The sequence below is a fragment of the Acanthochromis polyacanthus genome, chromosome 22 (genome assembly GCF_021347895.1).
Source record: "Acanthochromis polyacanthus isolate Apoly-LR-REF ecotype Palm Island chromosome 22, KAUST_Apoly_ChrSc, whole genome shotgun sequence".
In the NCBI taxonomy this organism is placed as follows: domain Eukaryota; kingdom Metazoa; phylum Chordata; class Actinopteri; family Pomacentridae; genus Acanthochromis; species Acanthochromis polyacanthus.
Window position 1 is genome coordinate 341,348 of NC_067134.1, and position 20,742 is coordinate 362,089.

The 20,742-nt window shown below is 41.6% G+C and overlaps 3 protein-coding genes across 21 annotated transcripts in view; 2 read left to right on the top strand and 1 right to left on the bottom strand.

Annotated features, from left to right (window-relative positions):
* Positions 1 to 20,742, top strand: part of LOC127531987 (gastrula zinc finger protein XlCGF8.2DB-like) — a 387,969-nt gene that overhangs the window by 255,550 nt on the left and 111,677 nt on the right. For 8 of the 17 annotated variants that reach the window (XM_051942848.1, XM_051942856.1, XM_051942852.1 and 5 more), the window contains one exon: positions 228 to 526. The exons of 2 other annotated variants lie outside the window; for them this stretch is intronic. In XM_051942848.1, the coding sequence (XP_051798808.1) occupies positions 228 to 257 (30 nt within the window). In that variant the 3' untranslated portion in view covers positions 258 to 526. Of the gene's footprint in view, positions 1 to 227; positions 532 to 569; positions 1,588 to 20,742 lie in introns of those variants that run through there. 7 more of the 17 variants (XM_051942841.1, XM_051942843.1, XM_051942842.1 and 4 more) reach the window with 3 other exon arrangements.
* The window catches only part of LOC127531945 (NACHT, LRR and PYD domains-containing protein 12-like), a 172,155-nt gene that overhangs the window by 45,900 nt on the left and 105,513 nt on the right, over positions 1 to 20,742 (bottom strand). The gene's annotated exons all lie outside the window — the stretch shown is intronic.
* Positions 1,895 to 13,528, top strand: LOC127532018 (uncharacterized). Of its 2 annotated transcripts, none has more exons than XM_051943027.1 (2): positions 1,895 to 3,306; positions 11,636 to 13,528. In XM_051943027.1, exons 1-2 carry the CDS (start codon positions 2,869 to 2,871, stop codon positions 12,458 to 12,460), a joined length of 1,263 nt encoding a protein of 420 aa, XP_051798987.1. In that variant the 5' UTR covers positions 1,895 to 2,868; the 3' UTR covers positions 12,461 to 13,528. The 2 variants fall into 2 exon arrangements, with proteins under 2 accessions (XP_051798987.1, XP_051798988.1); XM_051943028.1 differs by lacking the exon at positions 11,636 to 13,528 and adding an exon at positions 3,505 to 8,934.

A 20,742-nucleotide genomic window follows, 5' to 3' on the forward strand; every position in this document is an offset into this window, starting at 1 on the left:
AAAAATATCATTCAAAATTTGTCCAGAGAAGTGACTACAATTTGAATTTTAATACACTTAACCAAGTGCTATAGGTGGGAAAAAAAACATGTTTACACAGCATGATGTTGCTTTGTGATGTTGCAACTGACATGCTGATTTCAAAATGGAAGCATTTTAATTTCTAATGCTCTCATAGAAGATGACTGGTCAATAAAATTTACTCCTGTGACTCTGATGTCATGCAGAGTCTTTATGCTATGATGTGGAAAGAGTGAAAGAAGACAGACTGGACATTTCTGAGTGAAACTGAACAGGGCATGTACTGATTCATAAAAACAAGTGTATTATCTTTAATCAAGCCTTACATAGTATTTACTAGCTGAAGTACTTCGGTTTTGAACACAAGAATTACTTGTCAAGACGACGTTGACTGGAGCTCTGCTACAGAAAGGCAGTTCATTTTCTGCTGGGGTTCATAACATACAAGATTTCTCAAATCTACAGAGATATTTTTGATTTGAAATTAGAGTTACCTTAAATTAATAATATATATTTTTTGATACTTTCTCTAAAAAACTCTAAAAAAGCTTCAGGTGTAGCTGCTGGAAAAGAGCCTGAAAGTCACATGGTGGGACATGTGAACATAGTTCAATAAGAAAATCAAGCCTGTTACAGTGTTGCTCTAGTCCCCTCTGTTAAATGGCATCAAAACAATGGTCAACGTGAACAAATCATGAGTGTTGACATTGCACTCACAACAGTACCTCTCAACTGTTCTAATTTTGATCTATTTAGGAGAACAATGTAATGAGTGCACCGAGAGATCCAATACAGGGAGCTTTCCTTTTTCAAAGATCATTAGAAGGACAGAACCAGGGACGGACTGGCCATTGACCAATGTGAGCAAATGCCACTGTGGCTGCCTGGTCATGCGGCTGCCACCAGGCAGCATCACAAACAAATAAATAAATGAAAATATAAAGCGGGGCGGAGCAGCCGCATCAATAGACGGCCGCAAATGATTAGGCTAAATAAATAAATAAAGCGGACCGGCTGCGTCAATAGGCGGCCACAAATCAATAAATGAATAAATAAAAATAATAAAAAACAAAGTGGAGCTGAAGGCGCCCACAAAAAAGAGGGAAAAAAGCAAACAAAAAAAACAGCCTGTTAACTGTAACAAATAATAGGCCTACTCAACTAAACAATGATAATGACGTTTTTTATTTGTATGGTTGTTTGAATATGTTAGAATATTAACATGACTTATCTTCTATAATTTCTGTTTTATGGACAATACAAATATAAAGTGTTTTATTTTTGAAGTAGAAAAAAAATGAAAACATGTTAAAAAGAAGGGGTATTCAGACCATCTGTATTTTTTTATTTTTCTGAAGATTTATTCTTGATTTTTATTCTTTGATATCTTAAAATCGAGAGGTTAATATTTCTAGAATTGCAACAGGTTGGGAGCTGAAGCCTTGTGGTGACACTATATATTGCTCCATGATAAAAAATGATTAGCTCATTCTTACAGCTATTTAAAAAAATACTGAAAACATTGTATTCGATTAAAATGTAATTAAAAAAAAATGTTAAATGTCATCAGGGTTTTCAGAATCGCTCTTTGTCTGGTCCCTCACCTAGAGCCAATTTACCAGTGGCTATTGCCCCGGAGAACATAGCTCCCAGGATCACAGGGACACTCAAACCCCTCCACCGCGATAAGGTGGCGATTCTTTAGAGGGGAACACAGAACACACAGGACGCAGGACATGACGCAGGACAGGACACAAGACAGGACACAAGAGAGAACACAAGACAGGACACAAGAGAGAACACAAGACAGGACACAAGACATGACACAAGACAGGAGAGGAAAGGAAAGGAAAGGAGGAATAGAAAGAATAAAAGAATAAAAAGAAAGAGTAGTAGGGAAAGGAAAGGTTGTTCAAAGCCAACACCACAGCTTCATCAAAAGATGGATATTGTACATTCATGGCTGCCTCCAGCAGCTTTTCTGCAGAGCCAAACATATTTTGAAGGTCCTTGAACATGGCCTTCGACATTTTGTCCATCTTCTGGGTCATTTGAATTATTTGTTTCGGTGGTGGTGTTGACACTAAAAAAATTTACACAAATTAAAGGGTGATTTTGGAGAATGCCGACGCCAGTGTGCTCATTGCATCAGGAACCTTAGGACTTGATAGCTGGACATTTGTGGTCAGCTGGTGGCCAGTCTGGGGGCCACTACGACTACCTTGGTTGCTGCTGACTCTGTTGTCTCTTGGCTGGAGCAAATTTCCACTGGAACTTCAATGGTTCTGTGGGCGTCTCTGGTGTACATTGTTGAACTTGCCCCTGCGGTTCTGCTGTGGTCTGAACCGTTGCTGGTTGTCCCTTTTTACTTGGCCTTTGCAGTGACAGAATTTGCCACTGTGCTGTCTCTGTGCAAAGCCTGCACGAGAAGCGTTTCTGTAAAAGGGTCTGCGATGATAATCAGCTTGGTACGCTGGTCTGTTGTACCAAGTGGGCCTTGGATTGGTCAGCCTTTGGTAGCTGGGATACCTCTGCCAAGCCCATGCACGACCAGTGTTCCACTGCCTGCGTGCAACTCGATTCCTGGTGTTGCGGCTGGCATGGGGTTGTTGTCTTGCAACGCTCACCCCTTGAGGCCCACATCGTTGCACAGCTGCAGGAGGGCGCTGCCTTCTTTGAAACTGGGCGCGCTGTTCATGTCTGTGATTTGCCTTCCTATCAGAGGAATTTCTGTTGGGTGCCGAGTCAGAGTTTCTACCATGGCTGAGATGTGACAGTTGGTCAGCCATTCTTCTGTTAAACGGAACGGCGCGGTATGGTTTTTTACTTTTAGTCGAACCATTGTCGATGGCTCTTCTGTTGGTTCCGCTCATGTCTTGGTCTCCGGAGGTGCAGCTACCTGGGTTGCTGCTCCGAGTTGTTCCAATGGCAGGTTTTGCCTTGGAAACATCGTCTTCCTCATCCGGTGAGCCTGTGATTTTTCGGAGGCTGGCAAGCAGTTCATGTCTGCGATATTTACGCAGTGCCTGCAAATCCATGGAGGCGATGGCTCTTCTCTTGGTTCCTCTCATGTCTGGGTGTCTGGAGGTGCAGCTACCTGGGTTGCTGCTCCGAGTTGTTCCAATGGCAGGTTTTGCCTTGGAAACATTGTCTTTCTCGTCCAGTGAGCCTGTGATTTTTCGGCGGCTGGCAAGCAGTTCATGTCTGCGATGTTTACGCAGTGCCTGCAAATCCATGGAGGCGATGGCTCTTCTCTTGCTTCCTCTCATGTCTGGGTGTCTGGAGGTGCAGCTACCTGGGTTGCTGCTCCGAGTTGTTCCAATGGCAGGTTTTGCCTTGGAAACATAGTCTTTCTCGTCCAGTGAGCCTGTGATTTTTCGGCGACTGGCAAGCAGTTCATGTCTGCGATATTTACGCAGTGCCTGCAAATCCATGGAGGCGATGGCTCTTCTCTTGCTTCCTCTCATGTCTGGGTGTCTGGAGGTGCAGCTACCTGGGTTGCTGCTCCGAGTTGTTCCAATGGCAGGTTTTGCCTTGGAAACATTGTCTTTCTCGTCCAGTGAGCCTGTGATTTTTCGGCGGCTGGCAAGCAGTTCATGTCTGCGATATTTACGCAGTGCCTGCAAATCCATGGAGGCGATGGCTCTTCTCTTGCTTCCTCTCATGTCTGGGTGTCTGGAGGTGCAGCTACCTGGGTTGCTGCTCCGAGTTGTTCCAATGGCAGGTTTTGCCTTGGAAACATTGTCTTTCTCGTCCAGTGAGCCTGTGATTTTTCGGCGGCTGGCAAGCAGTTCATGTCTGCGATATTTACGCAGTGCCTGCAAATCCATGGAGGCGATGGCTCTTCTCTTGCTTCCTCTCATGTCTGGGTGTCTGGAGGTGCAGCTACCTGGGTTGCTGCTCCGAGTTGTTCCAATGGCAGGTTTTGCCTTGGAAACATTGTCTTTCTCGTCCAGTGAGCCTGTGATTTTTCGGCGGCTGGCAAGCAATTCATATCTGCGATGTTTACGCAGTGCCAACAAATCCATGGATGCAATAGCTCTCCTGTGTGACCCATGTGCCGTACGTTTAACACCCTCATCAATCACTGACTCTGAGATTCTGCGGTAGCGAGCCAACAGCTGGTATCTCTGTTGCGTGCGCAGGACCCACAAATCAGAAGAATTCCTCTTTGGTTCCTTGGCTGTGGTGGCATCTCTTGGTGCCTTGGAAATAGAAAGATTTCCAAGGCACAGGTTGTTGTAGCGGTGCATTTTGTGTAGTGCACACAAACTCCGGTTCTTCTCTGCTAAAGTCCGGTGAGTGTTAAAAATCGCAGCTAATCACGAGAAATCGTGGGTTGAACTGACTCTGTTACTGAGTTATTGAGTTACACTTGTGGACTTTCTGTCACTTGTGGACTTTCTGTCAGTTGTGATGACATCACAGAGATCAAAGACATTCAAAAAATGCACATTCAATGTGCATTTTTTGATGATGATGAACACACACACACACACACACACACACACACACACACACACACACACACACACACACACAGAGTTGATCTGACAGCAGAGGAAAACATAACCACATTCTCAATGTATTTTAAATGTTAATTATAAAATTGTTTCATTACTTGATGACTTTAACCTGTCTTTAGTGTGTTAATGTGTTTTTTGTGTGTTTTAATGTGCTTATGGTGTGTGCTAATGTGTTTATAGTGTGTGTTAATGTGTTTTAATGTGTTTATTATTATATTTCATCATTTGTTTGAAGGAGAACGGATGAACAGCAGCCATCTTTGCTTTCTTCTTGTGCTTCTCTTGTTGCATCGGCTGTTGTTCTAGAAGAAGCTCTGCAGCTCCTCAGTTTACAGGAGAATCAGCTATATTTTTGCACAATTTTATTTTTATTTCATATGGAGAATGCTCACATTTATGTGTTAAAAACAACAGTGGCTTCAACGTCTAACTAATAGAAATCCTAAGATTAAATGAACATTTAGTTGTTAGGATCAGAACTTTTCAATTCAATTCAGTTTTATTTACATCTCATAGCTTCACAAAGACAGAAAGGACAAAAAGTGAGAAAATATCACAAGTGGAGCGATAAAAGTACGGAAAAAGAAAGTAAAAGTAAAAGAAAGTAAAAGAAAAAAGAAAGTAAAACCCAAGGGAGCTTTGAATCCTTTGGCACGAGGATTGCGTCCATTCATTATGTCAAACAGCCTGTCAATCATCTATAAAGAAATATCGGCATCTAAATCACTGTCATTACAGAGTTTCATTAGGTATCAGATAGTTGAAATCAACACTCATCTATTCAAAATATACAGAGAACAGAGTACTTATTTCTAAACTGTATGTACAATGAGATAATATGCAAGTATTAGTATTTGCTTGACTTCCTTATTTCCATAGGTCTGCTTTGTACTACAGTAAATTTCAGAGCTTTACCACTCAAACATCTGTGAAGGTATGTGTAAGGTTATGTACAACCTTTTGTGTTTATGATGAACATGCAATATCATTGTCATGATTCCTCCCTCTCCTACTCGGCAATCAGCCTAATCACCAGCGGCTGTGACAGAGCGCGGCTGCTCTCCATCAGTAATCAGGGCAGCATAAAAGCCTGACTCACTTCACCACTCACCGCTGGATTATTGCACTCTGTACGCTGCACACTGGACTCTACAAACCGCATGTCGCCACATACACTTCGCTGTTTGGACTCTGTTTCATGCTTCTCACCATATGCTCGCCACTACCTGGACTCCACTTCACTCAGTTAAATTACCTTGCCGGCTCCGCTTTCTCCCCTCCGTCTGCGCTTGGACAATCTGCTCCTCAGCCATCGTTGCGCCCCTCATCTCCGGCTCCCTCTGGTCCGTTCCCCCTGTTTTCCGGATTCTCCAGTCAGTTCCCTTCCTTGGTTAGTTTAGATTTGTGTTTAGTTTTTACCTCGGCCTTCGGGTCCGCCCTTACTTCAATTCAGTTAGTTCTCCATTCTGTTATTTCCCCTTGCTTCCCAGATTAAGAGTTTTCTGTTATACATACATATATATATATATATATATATATATATATATATTGCTTTATTAAATCATCATTAATTCACCCGTCTGTCTGATTGCCTGCTGCATGGGTTCACAACCGCCTAGATCATAACAATCATGGTTTATGACAACATTTTGATGTTGAATTTAGAATCAGTCAGAATTGTCAACAAATTGTTCCTGATGCTCAAATCAAATTTTATTTATTTGTTTTTTTAAAACATGTACTTGGTTCTATAATCATTAATAGTATTACCTCAATGAATTCTGCCGTTGCCTCACAGTCTTTAAACTGAGAGTACCCAAGATCCCTCATTGTGCGGAGAGCCACTGACACAGAGCGACTCAGTGTCTGCGCAGCCAGGGACAACCTCATCTTGTGTTTCTCAAAGTAGACATGTTTGTCTGTAATTTTATTGGCAGCGTGCAGTCCATCCTTTTTTTGCGCATCATTGAGATGATTAACCCTCAAGCGACCAAGCTATTTTAGCGACTAAAATGACCGACTGGCGTCATTTATGACCCCACTATATTTGACACAGGAAGATGTCAACTTTATTGCCTCTTTTTGTGCTTTCTTACCTATTCCACGCCACTGCATTTTAAGATGGATATTCTAAAATAACCTTCTTTTATTATTCATGGATTTTAATCATTTTTGACTCAGAGCTAAAGTAAAACCATATGAACAATATGATGCATTGTAAGAACGCAATAACATTTATTTAGACACGCTTTGTCTGCCGCCACTTCTTTTAAAACTTTATTCCTTTTGTTTCCTCAATAGTAAATCAAAAGTACATAAAAACAAAATCTACACAAACATCTTGTCTGTATGTGTGCAATGTAACATGCAGAGAGGTATTTAGATTAGGGGCGGCTACGGCTCAGGTGGCAGAGCCCTTCGTCCAATGCAAGACACTTTACCCACCTTACCTCCAGTGCTGCCACTTACACTGGTGTATGAATGTGTATGCTGTGTAATGTTGGTGGTGGTCAGAGGGGTTGTAGGAGTGGATTGGCAGCCAGTCAGTCTGGCCCAGGGCAGCTGTGGCTAAAAATGTAGGTCTACCAGCTATAGTGCACTGCAAAACACTGAAATATAGCGATTAGAGGTAAAAATAAATAAATAAAACTAAGGCCTACAATAGTGAAAAACCTATACACGAAACCATAGATTAATTTACGTGACAGTTTCACGAATCCTTGTGAGACCGGGTTGTATATGAATATTTTAGGTTGATGAAAAGCGGACCGACGTGGCGGATGTGGTAAAAAAAATCATTTCGAAGCCTTGTCTGGATTAAAAAAAGAAAAGTGGAAGATCAAATAAATAATAAAAACTGAGGTTTCACATCAGTATTTCACTTGTGCTGTTTTATTTGTATGGTTGTTTGAATATGTTAGAATATTAACATGACTTATCTTCTATAATTAGGGGCTCGGGCATGGAACATGCCAGAGCACCTATTGCTCTCCCGCCGGGTTTTGTTTCTTATTATTCCGCTTCTTCCGCCTAAAACTTTGGCTCGCTACTCCTCCCAGGGCTTTGAGAAATCACACACAAATTATATATCAGCTTGTGTGGTTTTATCGGGAATCGATGGCTATGGTTTTTCTAAGACATTCATTCATATTTGCTAGACTTATGAGCAAAAAACTGCATTAATTTTACACATAGACAATGAATGGGAGGACTGAATCACTCAGACGTAAGAGTCACCTGTTTTCACAACGCCACTGCTTCGCCATACTTTCACCTACAAGCGTCATTTAACCATCAAAACGCAGTGATTTCTCTTGTCTACGAAGGGATGTATTTTATGTCATGCTGACATTTACAGTTTTTGCTCAGTGAGTCCTCAAAAAAGTGAAAATTCTCAAAATCTGCTCTCTTTAGAGTGGGTCATGTGACGAGGCAGAGTGAAGGACAAGTGAAAAATCCGCCTGAAACTTTCACGATTGAATCGCTCTCACGACCAAACGACAAGTATTAGGAGAATGAAATTTGGTCAGATTGTAGACAATCGACCTGGGATTCAAATGAATCCAAGTTTGAAGACCGAGCTCTTTCTGAAGTGAAATGACAGGTAGCGGTTTACAGCAAAGTCGCACCCTTCTCTCCATAGGCACCAATGTCAACTGAATCATCTGGCTCATGGAGGGACAGTGTGTTTTTAAATCGCTGGCGCTCGGTCATTTCTCACCATATCTGGAAAATAATCACATTTCTGGTTAGCCACAGCCTTCCTCTCGCTCACGGTCACTTTACTTTTCAGCTAGGATTAACGGTTAGCCCGTAAGGACCGGCAGAACGCGACGTTGCGCTCCCGTTCAGAAACACTGCTGTCAGGAGCATGTCTGCCCCTTAAGAAGGCGGCGTAATAGACAATGAATGGGATTACTGAATCACTCAGACGTAAGAGTCACCTGTTTTCACAGCGCCACTGCTTCGCCATACTTTCACCTAGAAACTTCATTTGACCATCAAAACGCAGTGATTTCTCTTGTCTACGCAGGGATGTATTTTATGTCATGCTGACATTTACAGTTTTTGCTCAGTGACTCCTCAAAAAAGTGAAAATTCTCAGAATCTGCTCTCTTCATGTGACGAGGCAGAGTGGAGAGGTGAAAAATCCGCCTCAAACTTTCACGATAGAATCGCTCTCACGACCAAATGACAAGTATTAGGAGAATGACATTTGGTCAGATTGTAAACAATTTTCCTGGGGTTCAATTTAATCCAAGTTTGAAGACCTAGCTCTTTCTGAAGTGAAATGACAGGCAGCAGTTTACAGCAAAATTGCACCCTTCTCTCCATAGGCACCAATGTCAACTGAATCATCTGGCTCATGGAGGGACAGTGTGTTTTTAAATCGCTGGCGCTCGGTCATTTCTCACATATCTGGAAAATAATCACATTTCTGGTTAGCCACAGCCTTCCTCTCGCTCACGGTCACTTTACTTTTAAGCTAGGATTAACGGTTAGCCCGTAAGGACCGGCAAAACTCGACGTTGTGCTTCCGTTCAGAAACACTGCTGTCAGCAGCATGTCTGCCACTCAAGAAGGCGCCACGAAGAGTTGTCAGTATGTGTCTGTGATAGCTTGGCGCACTGAGCTCCCGCCTCTGGTGCGGGCGTCTTGGGTTCGAACCCAAGTTGTGATTTTTTCCTGCCGATCTTCCATGTTTTCTCTAAGTGATGTTTTATGACGTGCTTCGTCATAATTTCACCTCCAGACTTTTAGTCTTCAAAAAAAAAAAAATCTCTTCTTTTCAGCCATGTATATATTGTGATGCTCGGATTTATGGTTTGCCATACAGAACCCTCCAAAAACCCCTGGCTTGATGGAAAAAAAACAAAAAAAACATCTCAGAACATCTGCTACAGTGCCACAGAGGCGTCACTCAGTTTTAAGGACAGGGGGGCTTAGCCCCCAGGACATGCATAGGATGTCAACAAAAATTTCATTTTACAGCTAACAAAAACCTCTCTCCTTCACACAACCTTTACAGTAACTCCAATCAAAATTTTCACCAGGTGACATCTTCCTGTCTCTGCCTGTCAAAATAAAAGCACAGCACCATTTCTAAATAAAAGCCTGCGACGGACCGGAAAACGCCGAAATACGCCTCTCCCGCGCCCGCTCCGGATGGAGGTCGCGCGAGGGCCCGAGCGCCGCCCGGCCCGAGCCCCTCCCACGATTTCCGTGTGCGGGAATTGTCTAGTTTCTGTTTTTTGGACAATACAAATATAAAGTGTTTTATTTTTGAAGTAGAAAAAAAATGAAAACATGTTAAAAAGAAGGGGTATTCAGACCATCTGTATTTTTTTTATTTTTCTGAAGATTTATTCTTGATTTTTATTCTTTGATATCTTAAAATCGAGAGGTTAATATTTCTAGAATTGCAACAGGTTGGGAGCTGAAGCCTTGTGGTGACACTATATATTGCTCCATGATAAAAAATGATTAGCTCATTCTTACAGCTATTTAAAAAAATACTGAAAACATTGTATTCGATTAAAATGTAATTTAAAAAAAATGTTAAATGTCATCAGGGTTTTCAGAATCGCTCTTTGTCTGGTCCCTCACCTAGAGCCAATTTACCAGTGGCTATTGCCCCGGAGAACATAGCTCCCAGGATCACAGGGACACTCAAACCCCTCCACCGCGATAAGGTGGCGATTCTTTAGAGGGGAACACAGAACACACAGGACGCAGGACATGACGCAGGACAGGACACAAGACAGGACACAAGAGAGAACACAAGACAGGACACAAGAGAGAACACAAGACAGGACACAAGACATGACACAAGACAGGAGAGGAAAGGAAAGGAAAGGAGGAATAGAAAGAATAAAAAGAATAAAAAGAAAGAGTAGTAGGGAAAGGAAAGGTTGTTCAAAGCCAACACCACAGCTTCATCAAAAGATGGATATTGTACATTCATGGCTGCCTCCAGCAGCTTTTCTGCAGAGCCAAACATATTTTGAAGGTCCTTGAACATGGCCTTCGACATTTTGTCCATCTTCTGGGTCATTTGAATTATTTGTTTCGGTGGTGGTGTTGACACTAAAAAAATTTACACAAATTAAAGGGTGATTTTGGAGAATGCCGACGCCAGTGTGCTCATTGCATCAGGAACCTTAGGACTTGATAGCTGGACATTTGTGGTCAGCTGGTGGCCAGTCTGGGGGCCACTACGACTACCTTGGTTGCTGCTGACTCTGTTGTCTCTTGGCTGGAGCAAATTTCCACTGGAACTTCAATGGTTCTGTGGGCGTCTCTGGTGTACATTGTTGAACTTGCCCCTGCGGTTCTGCTGTGGTCTGAACCGTTGCTGGTTGTCCCTTTTTACTTGGCATTTGCAGTGACAGAATTTGCCACTGTGCTGTCTCTGTGCAAAGCCTGCACGAGAAGCGTTTCTGTAAAAGGGTCTGCGATGATAATCAGCTTGGTACGCTGGTCTGTTGTACCAAGTGGGCCTTGGATTGGTCAGCCTTTGGTAGCTGGGATACCTCTGCCAAGCCCATGCACGACCAGTGTTCCACTGCCTGCGTGCAACTCGATTCCTAGTGTTGCGGCTGGCATGGGGTTGTTGTCTTGCAACGCTCACCCCTTGAGGCCCACATCGTTGCACAGCTGCAGGAGGGCGCTGCCTTCTTTGAAACTGGGCGCGCTGTTCATGTCTGTGATTTGCCTTCCTATCAGAGGAATTTCTGTTGGGTGCCGAGTCAGAGTTTCTACCATGGCTGAGATGTGACAGTTGGTCAGCCATTCTTCTGTTAAACGGAACGCGGTATGGTTTTTTACTTTTAGTCGAACCATTGTCGATGGCTCTTCTGTTGGTTCCGCTCATGTCTTGGTCTCCGGAGGTGCAGCTACCTGGGTTGCTGCTCCGAGTTGTTCCAATGGCAGGTTTTGCCTTGGAAACATTGTCTTTCTCGTCCGGTGAGCCTGTGATTTTTCGGCGGCTGGCAAGCAGTTCATGTCTGCGATATTTACGCAGTGCCTGCAAATCCATGGAGGCGATGGCTCTTCTCTTGCTTCCTCTCATGTCTGGGTGTCTGGAGGTGCAGCTACCTGGGTTGCTGCTCCGAGTTGTTCCAATGGCAGGTTTTGCCTTGGAAACATTGTCTTTCTCGTCCAGTGAGCCTGTGATTTTTCGGCGGCTGGCAAGCAATTCATATCTGCGATGTTTACGCAGTGCCTGCAAATCCATGGAGGCGATGGCTCTTCTCTTGCTTCCTCTCATGTCTGGGTGTCTGGAGGTGCAGCTACCTGGGTTGCTGCTCCGAGTTGTTCCAATGGCAGGTTTTGCCTTGGAAACATTGTCTTTCTCGTCCAGTGAGCCTGTGATTTTTCGGCGGCTGGCAAGCAGTTCATGTCTGCGATGTTTACGCAGTGCCTGCAAATCCATGGAGGCGATGGCTCTTCTCTTGCTTCCTCTCATGTCTGGGTGTCTGGAGGTGCAGCTACCTGGGTTGCTGCTCCGAGTTGTTCCAATGGCAGGTTTTGCCTTGGAAACATTGTCTTTCTCGTCCAGTGAGCCTGTGATTTTTCGGCGGCTGGCAAGCAGTTCATGTCTGCGATGTTTACGCAGTGCCTGCAAATCCATGGAGGCGATGGCTCTTCTCTTGCTTCCTCTCATGTCTGGGTGTCTGGAGGTGCAGCTACCTGGGTTGCTGCTCCGAGTTGTTCCAATGGCAGGTTTTGCCTTGGAAACATTGTCTTTCTCGTCCAGTGAGCCTGTGATTTTTCGGCGGCTGGCAAGCAATTCATATCTGCGATGTTTACGCAGTGCCAACAAATCCATGGATGCAATAGCTCTCCTGTGTGACCCATGTGCCGTACGTTTAACACCCTCATCAATCACTGACTCTGAGATTCTGCGGTAGCGAGCCAACAGCTGGTATCTCTGTTGCGTGCGCAGGACCCACAAATCAGAAGAATTCCTCTTTGGTTCCTTGGCTGTGGTGGCATCTCTTGGTGCCTTGGAAATAGAAAGATTTCCAAGGCACAGGTTGTTGTAGCGGTGCATTTTGTGTAGTGCACACAAACTCCGGTTCTTCTCTGCTAAAGTCCGGTGAGTGTTAAAAATCGCAGCTAATCACGAGAAATCGTGGGTTGAACTGACTCTGTTACTGAGTTATTGAGTTACACTTGTGGACTTTCTGTCACTTGTGGACTTTCTGTCAGTTGTGATGACATCACAGAGATCAAAGACATTCAAAAAATGCACATTCAATGTGCATTTTTTGAATGTGCACATTGAATGTGTATCAATGCACATTCAATGTGCATTTTTTGATGATGATGAACACACACACACACACACACACACACACACACACACACACACACACACACACACACACACACACAGAGTTGATCTGACAGCAGAGGAAAACATAACCACATTCTCAATGTATTTTAAATGTTAATTATAAAATTGTTTCATTACTTGATGACTTTAACCTGTCTTTAGTGTGTTATTGTGTTTTCTGTGTGTTTTAAAGTGCTTATGGTGTGTGCTAATGTGTTTATAGTGTGTGTTAATGTGTTTTAATGTGTTTATTATTATATTTCATCATTTGTTTGAAGGAGAACGGATGAACAGCGGCCATCTTTGCTTTCTTCTTGTGCTTCTCTTGTTGCATCGGCTGTTGTTCTAGAAGAAGCTCTGCAGCTCCTCAGTTTACAGGAGAATCAGCTATATTTTTGCACAATTTTATTTTTATTTCATATGGAGAATGCTCACATTTATGTGTTAAAAACAACAGTGGCTTCAACGTCTAACTAATAGAAATCCTAAGATTAAATGAACATTTAGTTGTTAGGATCAGAACTTTTCAATTCAATTCAGTTTTATTTACATCTCATAGCTTCACAAAGACAGAAAGGACAAAAAGTGAGAAAATATCACAAGTGGAGCGATAAAAGTACTGAAAAAGAAAGTAAAAGAAAGTAAAAGAAAAGAGAAAGTAAAAGAAAAAGAAAGTAAAACCCAAGGGAGCTTTGAATCCTTTGGCACGAGGATTGCGTCCATTCATTATGTCAAACAGCCTGTCAATCATCTATAAAGAAATATCGGCATCTAAATCACTATCATTACAGAGTTTCATTAGGTATCAGATAGTTGAAATCAACACTCATCCATTCAAAATATACAGAGAACAGAGTACTTATTTCTAAACTGTATGTACAATGAGTTAATATGCAAGTATTAGTATTTGCTTGACTTCCTTATTTCCATAGGTCTGCTTTGTACTACAGTAAATTTCAGAGCTTTACCACTCAAACATCTGTGAAGGTATGTGTAAGGTTATGTACAACCTTTTGTGTTTATGATGAACATGCAATATCATTGTCATGATTCCTCCCTCTCCTACTCGGCAATCAGCCTAATCACCAGCGGCTGTGACAGAGCGCGGCTGCTCTCCATCAGTAATCAGGGCAGCATAAAAGCCTGACTCACTTCACCACTCACCGCTGGATTATTGCACTCTGTACGCTGCACACTGGACTCTACAAACCGCATGTCGCCACATACACTTCGCTGTTTGGACTCTGTTTCATGCTTCTCACCATATGCTCGCCACTACCTGGACTCCACTTCACTCAGTTAAATTACCTTGCCGGCTCCGCTTTCTCCCCTCCGTCTGCGCTTGGACAATCTGCTCCTCAGCCATCGTTGCGCCCCTCATCTCCGGCTCCCTCTGGTCCGTTCCCCCTGTTTTCCGGATTCTCCAGTCAGTTCCCTTCCTTGGTTAGTTTAGATTTGTGTTTAGTTTTTACCTCGGCCTTCGGGTCCGCCCTTACTTCAATTCAGTTAGTTCTCCATTCTGTTATTTCCCCTTGCTTCCCAGATTAAGAGTTTTCTGTTATACATACATATATATGTGTGTATATATATATATATATATATATATATATGTGTATATATATATATATATATACACACGTGGACAAAATTGTTGGTACCCCTCAGTTAAAGAAGGAAAAACCCACAATTCTCACTGAAATCACTTGAAACTCACAAAAGTAACAATAAATAAAAATTTATTGAAAATTAAATAATCAAAAACAGCCATTACTTTTGAATTGTTGATTAACATAATTATTTAAAAAAACAAACTAATGAAACAGGCCTGGACAAAAATGATGGTACCTCTATAAAAGATTGAAAACTATTTGACCAGAGTGACATGATTAACTCAGGTGTGTCATTTAATTGACATCACAGGTGTTTCCAAACTCATAATCAGTCAGTCTGCCTATTTAAAGGGAGACAAGTAGTCACCCTGCTGTTTGGTGAAAAGGTGTGTACCACACTGAACATGGACAACAGAAAGCGAAGGAGAGAATTGTCCCAGGACATCCGAAAAAAAATGATAGACAAACATCTTAAAGGTAAAGGCTATAAGACCATCTCTAAACAGCTTGAAGTTCCTGTGACAACAGTGGCTCATATTATTCAGAAGTTCAAGACCCACGGGACAGTAGCCAACCTCCCTGGACGTGGCCGCAAGAGGAAAATTGATGACAAATTGAAGAGACGGATCGTTCGAATTGTATCCAAAGAGCCCAGAGCAACCTCCAAAGAAATTAAAGGTGAACTCCAAGGCCAAGGTACATCAGTGTCAGATCGCACCATTCGTCGTTGTTTGAGCCAAAGTGGACTTCATGGGAGACGACCAAGGAGGACACCACTGCTGAAAAAATCTCATAAAAAAGCGAGAGTGGAATTTGCAAAAATGCATGTTGACAAGCCACAAAGCTTCTGGGAGAATGTCCTTTGGACAGATGAGACCAAACTGGAGCTTTTTGGTAAGGCACATCAACTCTATGTTCATAGACTCAAAAACCAAGCATACGAAGAAAAGAACACTGTCCCTACGGTGAAACATGGAGGAGGCTCAGTAATGTTTTGGGGCTGCTTTGCTGCATCTGGCACAGGGTGTCTTGAAAGTGTGCAAGGTACGATGAAATCTGAAGACTATCAAGGCATTCTGGAGAGAAATGTGCTGCCTCGTGTCAGAAAGCTTGGTCTCAGTCGCAGGTCATGGGTCTTCCAACAGGACAACGATCCAAAACACACAGCCAAAAACACCCAAGAATGGCTGAGAGAAAAGCGTTGGACTATTCGAAAGTGGCCTTCTATGAGCCCAGATCTGAATCCCATTGAACATATGTGGAAGGAGCTGAAACATGCCATTTGGAGAAGACACCCATCAAACCTGAGACAACTGGAGCTGTTTGCTCATGAGGAGTGGGCCAAAATACCTGTTGACAGCTGCAGAACGCTCATTGACAAATACAGAAATCGTTTAATTGCAGTGATTGCCTCAAAAGGTTGTGCAACAAAATATTAAGTTATGGGTACCATCATTTTTGTCCAGCCCTATTTCATTAGTTTGTTTTTTTAAATAATTATGTTAATCAACAATTCAAAAGTGATGGCTGATTTTGATTATTTAATTTTCAATAAATTTTTATTTATTGTTACTTTTGTGAGTTTCAAGTGATTTCAGTGAGAATTGTGGGTTTTTCCTTCTTTAACTGAGGGGTACCAACAATTTTGTCCACGTCTGTGGGTAGTGCAACTGAAACAACAACAGCAAGAAAAAAACAAAGAAAACATGCATTCAACAGCACGGTCAATATCAGAGCCTGTCCTCAAACAAAAAACGACCACATAGGTCGTCTGTACATGCCAGTATTACGACCCAGTGTTACGTTTTGACTATGTGACCTCTAGCGGTTGAGTAAATATCGACACTCTGGAGTCACAGGTGAAACGTCATCATGAACAAACTTTTATCTAACACTATCCCTGTCCCTATCTCTAACCCTCACCTTAACCATAACCCTAAAAACGTGTTGGGAAAGTGAGAAAAAAGCCGTTTTGCGACGGAAAAGCCGTTTTGCGAATTAAATCCCGTAATGCGTTCGTTTTCCCCGTAGGGGCGCAAACGTTCATACGACCGCATAGGTCGTATTCCGGTGCACGGTGAAAACGACCGATGCGGTCGTATGAATTGGAGGACTTGTTGCAATATCAGTATGAAGTGCCTTTTGGACTTTGCCATCACCCCAAAAAAAAGTTGCAATTTTCCACCAAAATTCATATTCATTGTATTAAGCAGATGTTATGCTTTCAGAAATGCATATTGGTCAAGCTCCCACACTTTTTATAGATTAACTGCAAGCAGAAAATGTACGTACAAACAGCAAAATATGTCCCCCCTGTCACGGACAATTTCAAAGTAGAATAAATAAATTGCAGTTACATAGTGATTATAAAATGTACATTTTCAGAACTCTTTTTGGTCCCTTTCTCAATAATGTATTTTAGTGAATGGCAAAAGTATTTGAATAATACTGAAATTATGGCAAATCTTTTGTTCTTCTATAAAATCTGCAAGAGCTGAACTTTATTTTCTAAATAATGTATAACAACAAAGACACTTGTTCAAACTTTCTAGCAATACTACTTGGCCCTCATATGTTTATAAAGAAATCACAGAAAATATTTTGCTTACTTGTGAAAATAATTTGTTTATTTATATCAAACATGAAATTAACAGGGTGGACAGTGGCATGACAGGGTGGACTAAATGGCCTCATAAATGCAATAAATCTAAAGGAAATTCTTTTAAAAATGCCAGATGTCCTTTTCTCATGTACTACTATCAGCATTTGGCCTAAACTATGCATATGACCTTCCTGTCATGAACCATGTCCACCCTGTCATGGAAGGTTCGCTGACAGGGTGGACATTTTTGGATAACGCTATCATTTAATAAGCACATGGTGGACTTTTACTTAGTAACATGATTCAGTTAGCAAGCTGACTCTGTTCTGTTTAACAAATATATTTTACATTTCTGAAAGGTTTATATGTCAACTTATATTTAATGATGACAGAGTGGACATGTTAAGCTTGACAACATCCAACTACACGCATTATTTGATGAAAATTACAAAACATAAGTGTAACAACTTACTCTGAAACCAGCCACCATTTCAGTCTCCAGTGAAGAAAGAAATATTGCTAGTAGTGATGCCACTGAAACCGTCAGAGGGTTTCTTAAAGGGACAGTTACCTCATAATGACAGGGTGGACAGCAATTTCAGGGACAGGTGTGAAATGCTTAAAATAATTATGAAAAAAACATGTACACGATTAAAAATACTCATTTTATCAAATAATGTCTTGTGGACAGTAAAACCATGTTAAAAATATATCGATTTAGCATAATTTAAACACTTATTACACACACTGTGGTTAGCAGAGCAGTGTCTGGGACATGCCAAAATCATGTGCATTCAATTAAAGAAAATAGTATAAAATGAAGGAAAAACACTTTAAGAGACTTATTTTTGGACTGATATATGTGTAAATGTTTGTCCACTTCTAATAAGACCCCAGAGTTTCATTGTTCTGCAACATTTTTGTGAAAACTGAGTGATTCTGATAAGGACGGCAAATGTACTTTATACTGATATTGACCCAGCAGGCATTTCTCCCAGGCTGCTTCCTGTGTTGCAGGTTTAGATGTAAATTATTTAATGCCAAATGCAGCCCATTAATTAAATGGTGCAAAGAACTGCAAAGCTGTCATTCACAGTCTGTATTTACAGATATCGGTAACAGTATGATACATTATCAGACCAGCAGCAGATTCATAGCTGGGGGTGGATGCACAGATGCTGATAAAGCAGATGTCCACACATTCCAGGCAGCCTATAAAAACAAGGAGCAGAGCCCCGTCTCTGACTGTCTGCAGCAGTCACAGAGCTTCATAGAAACATTTAGTGTTATAACCTGATGATCCCAGCGATGCTTCCCTCCCTCCCCTTCCACTGTCTCTGCAACAAGCACAGCAATCTGATCTCCATCTCAGCCCTGTTTTTGGGAAGCACTCTGCATGTTTGGCCGAGGTGTGGGTCCTCGTCTGAAAACGTTCCATGACAGTGGAAGTTTCAGGCCACGTCTCCGTGTCTCTCTGCTGTCCACTGTGCTCGACTCCCTGCTAAATTCATCAGCCATTGTTTTCTCTGCACAGGCATTTATGATGTCACTGCAAACATAAGCTTTGTCCTCAGATGAAGGATCAGCCAGGGTTCGTGGCCTTATGGGGTCAAACAAACAGCAAATATGGACAGGGGATGACCTGGATCATGGGGTTGGGTGGACATTATGATGGCAGTAAGAGAGCTTCATTTAAAGAGAAATAAAGAGCATCAACAGGGATGTAGGCAACATTTAATCATCTTTACATTAACCCTCCTGTTGTCTTCATTTACGGACATCAAATGTCTGAAAAAATTCGGCAAAAAAATTTCACAAATTTCTGAAAATTTGCAAAATATTCAGGAAGAAAATTCCAATAATTCCTTAAAAGTTCCCCTTAAAAGTTTTATTTAAAAAATCCTCCAAATTTGTCAAGAAAATTCTTGTAAATATTTCTAAAAAAATATTAAAAATCTTCCAAAAAATCCTAAAATTATCTAAAGTGATTACCTGTATATCAGTAAAACTTCTAATATTTTCTTCAAGAGCATTCACCAAAAAATCAACTAAAATCCAGTGAAATTCGCTGGATTTTGGTTGATTTTTTTTCATGAATGTTCTTTAGAAACATTTGTTTTAACATTTCTTATATTCCACCAAAAAATGCTCAAAAATTTCCCAAAAATGTTGAACATGTGGACACCAGAAGTTTCACGATGAAAATATATTCTTTCCCCCACATTTTCAAACTTTAAATCGGGCCAATTTGACCCACAGGATGACACAAGGTTAAATAAACTGAAGTCACTGCTTTTGTTAGAAATGCTAACAGTGAAAAGCACAACTTTAATCTTATCTTCTCTCTCTTCTCCTCTCCATTCCTGAGAAACACCACAGCATATCAAAATGAGAACAAGAACATTTCCTGGGTCTGCCACTGATTGACTCCATCGGTGTTGTGAATCCTCAGCAGTGACGAAAAGGACGGACACAATTAAGAAACTACAAATGAACCTAAAACAAAACTGATGAAATTAGTAGCCTTGTTTGGTCGCTTGAGAAAAAAAATCTCACACAGTGCATTAAGTGAAATTTTGTGGGGACAAATACGAATAAAAGATGTTAATGATGCTCTTTAAAAAACAGAGTAGGCTACTTTTTACAAAATATGATTTTTTAACTGTCCCACATCCAACAAGCGCTTTATTTTTCCCCTGTTGTATAAGAATGAATGTGGCAGCTGTATGTGTGTGCATTAAGCACTCTGAAAGCAAAGAAGGTAAACAAAGACTGAAGCACATACACATGCATGTGCACGCACACACACACACACACACAAAACAATGGCTTGTATGTGTAAAGATCAGATTTCCATCATGTTTTTTTTTTAGGATGAGGCATGTGTGAACAAAGAACATATTTTGTTTGCTCATAGCCATCTGTTGAAACCAGAGGAATTTCTACAATTGTAAATAGGTTTGTTTGACCAGGCAGCTGCTTCAACTGGGACGATATTCACACCAAAAACAACACATAAGTATTATTTTTCAGAATCAGCGTGTAAATCGTGAATCCTACTCGGCGCTTGCAACAAGTATTTGTCTTTCTAAATGTCCAAAAAGTTAAAAAGAGCTGCTCATCTGCATTGCATTTGTAAATAGATTCACTACTCCAGCTAAATTCTGAAATGTCTAAGAACAGTCCCTCTGTAATAGCAGGCTGATGAAAACAAATGTCCAACTATACAAAAACTGACTGTCCTGCTCTGCAAACTCTGAGAATGCCGAGCGAGAACGCACAAAGCAACATGCTGACGTGTGAGAATGATCAGGGGTTGTCACAAAACCGAGCATAAAAAAACAAATCCAGTGTCTGTGCAGAGCCAAACCTGATGGCCCGACACTTAGCTGCTGCTCCCAACTCAACTTGCATCCCACTAAATATGTAAAAAAAGGAAACAATTGAGGGATTGTTGCCCCCTTCAGTGCATGGCACCATGTGCATGGCCAAAACCATGCAAACATTCATTTGTTTAGGGTTAGTGGCACAGAAACAAGAGCGGGAAAACAACGGCTAAATGTTTGTCACTGAATCACAAAAGCTGATAGCTGGTTATTTGCACTCACAAGATCACAATCAGTGCTCCACCGCTAAATGGTG

Excerpts from the sequence above, each read along its gene's own strand:
- LOC127532018 (XM_051943027.1), top strand. The coding sequence starts at position 2,869 with ATGGCTCTTCTGTTGGTTCCGCTCATGTCTTGGTCTCCGGAGGTGCAG. Across the intron at positions 3,307-11,635 it reads TCATGTCTGGGTGTCTGGAG|GTGCAGCTACCTGGGTTGCT; the intron begins GTGCAGCTACCT and ends GGGTGTCTGGAG.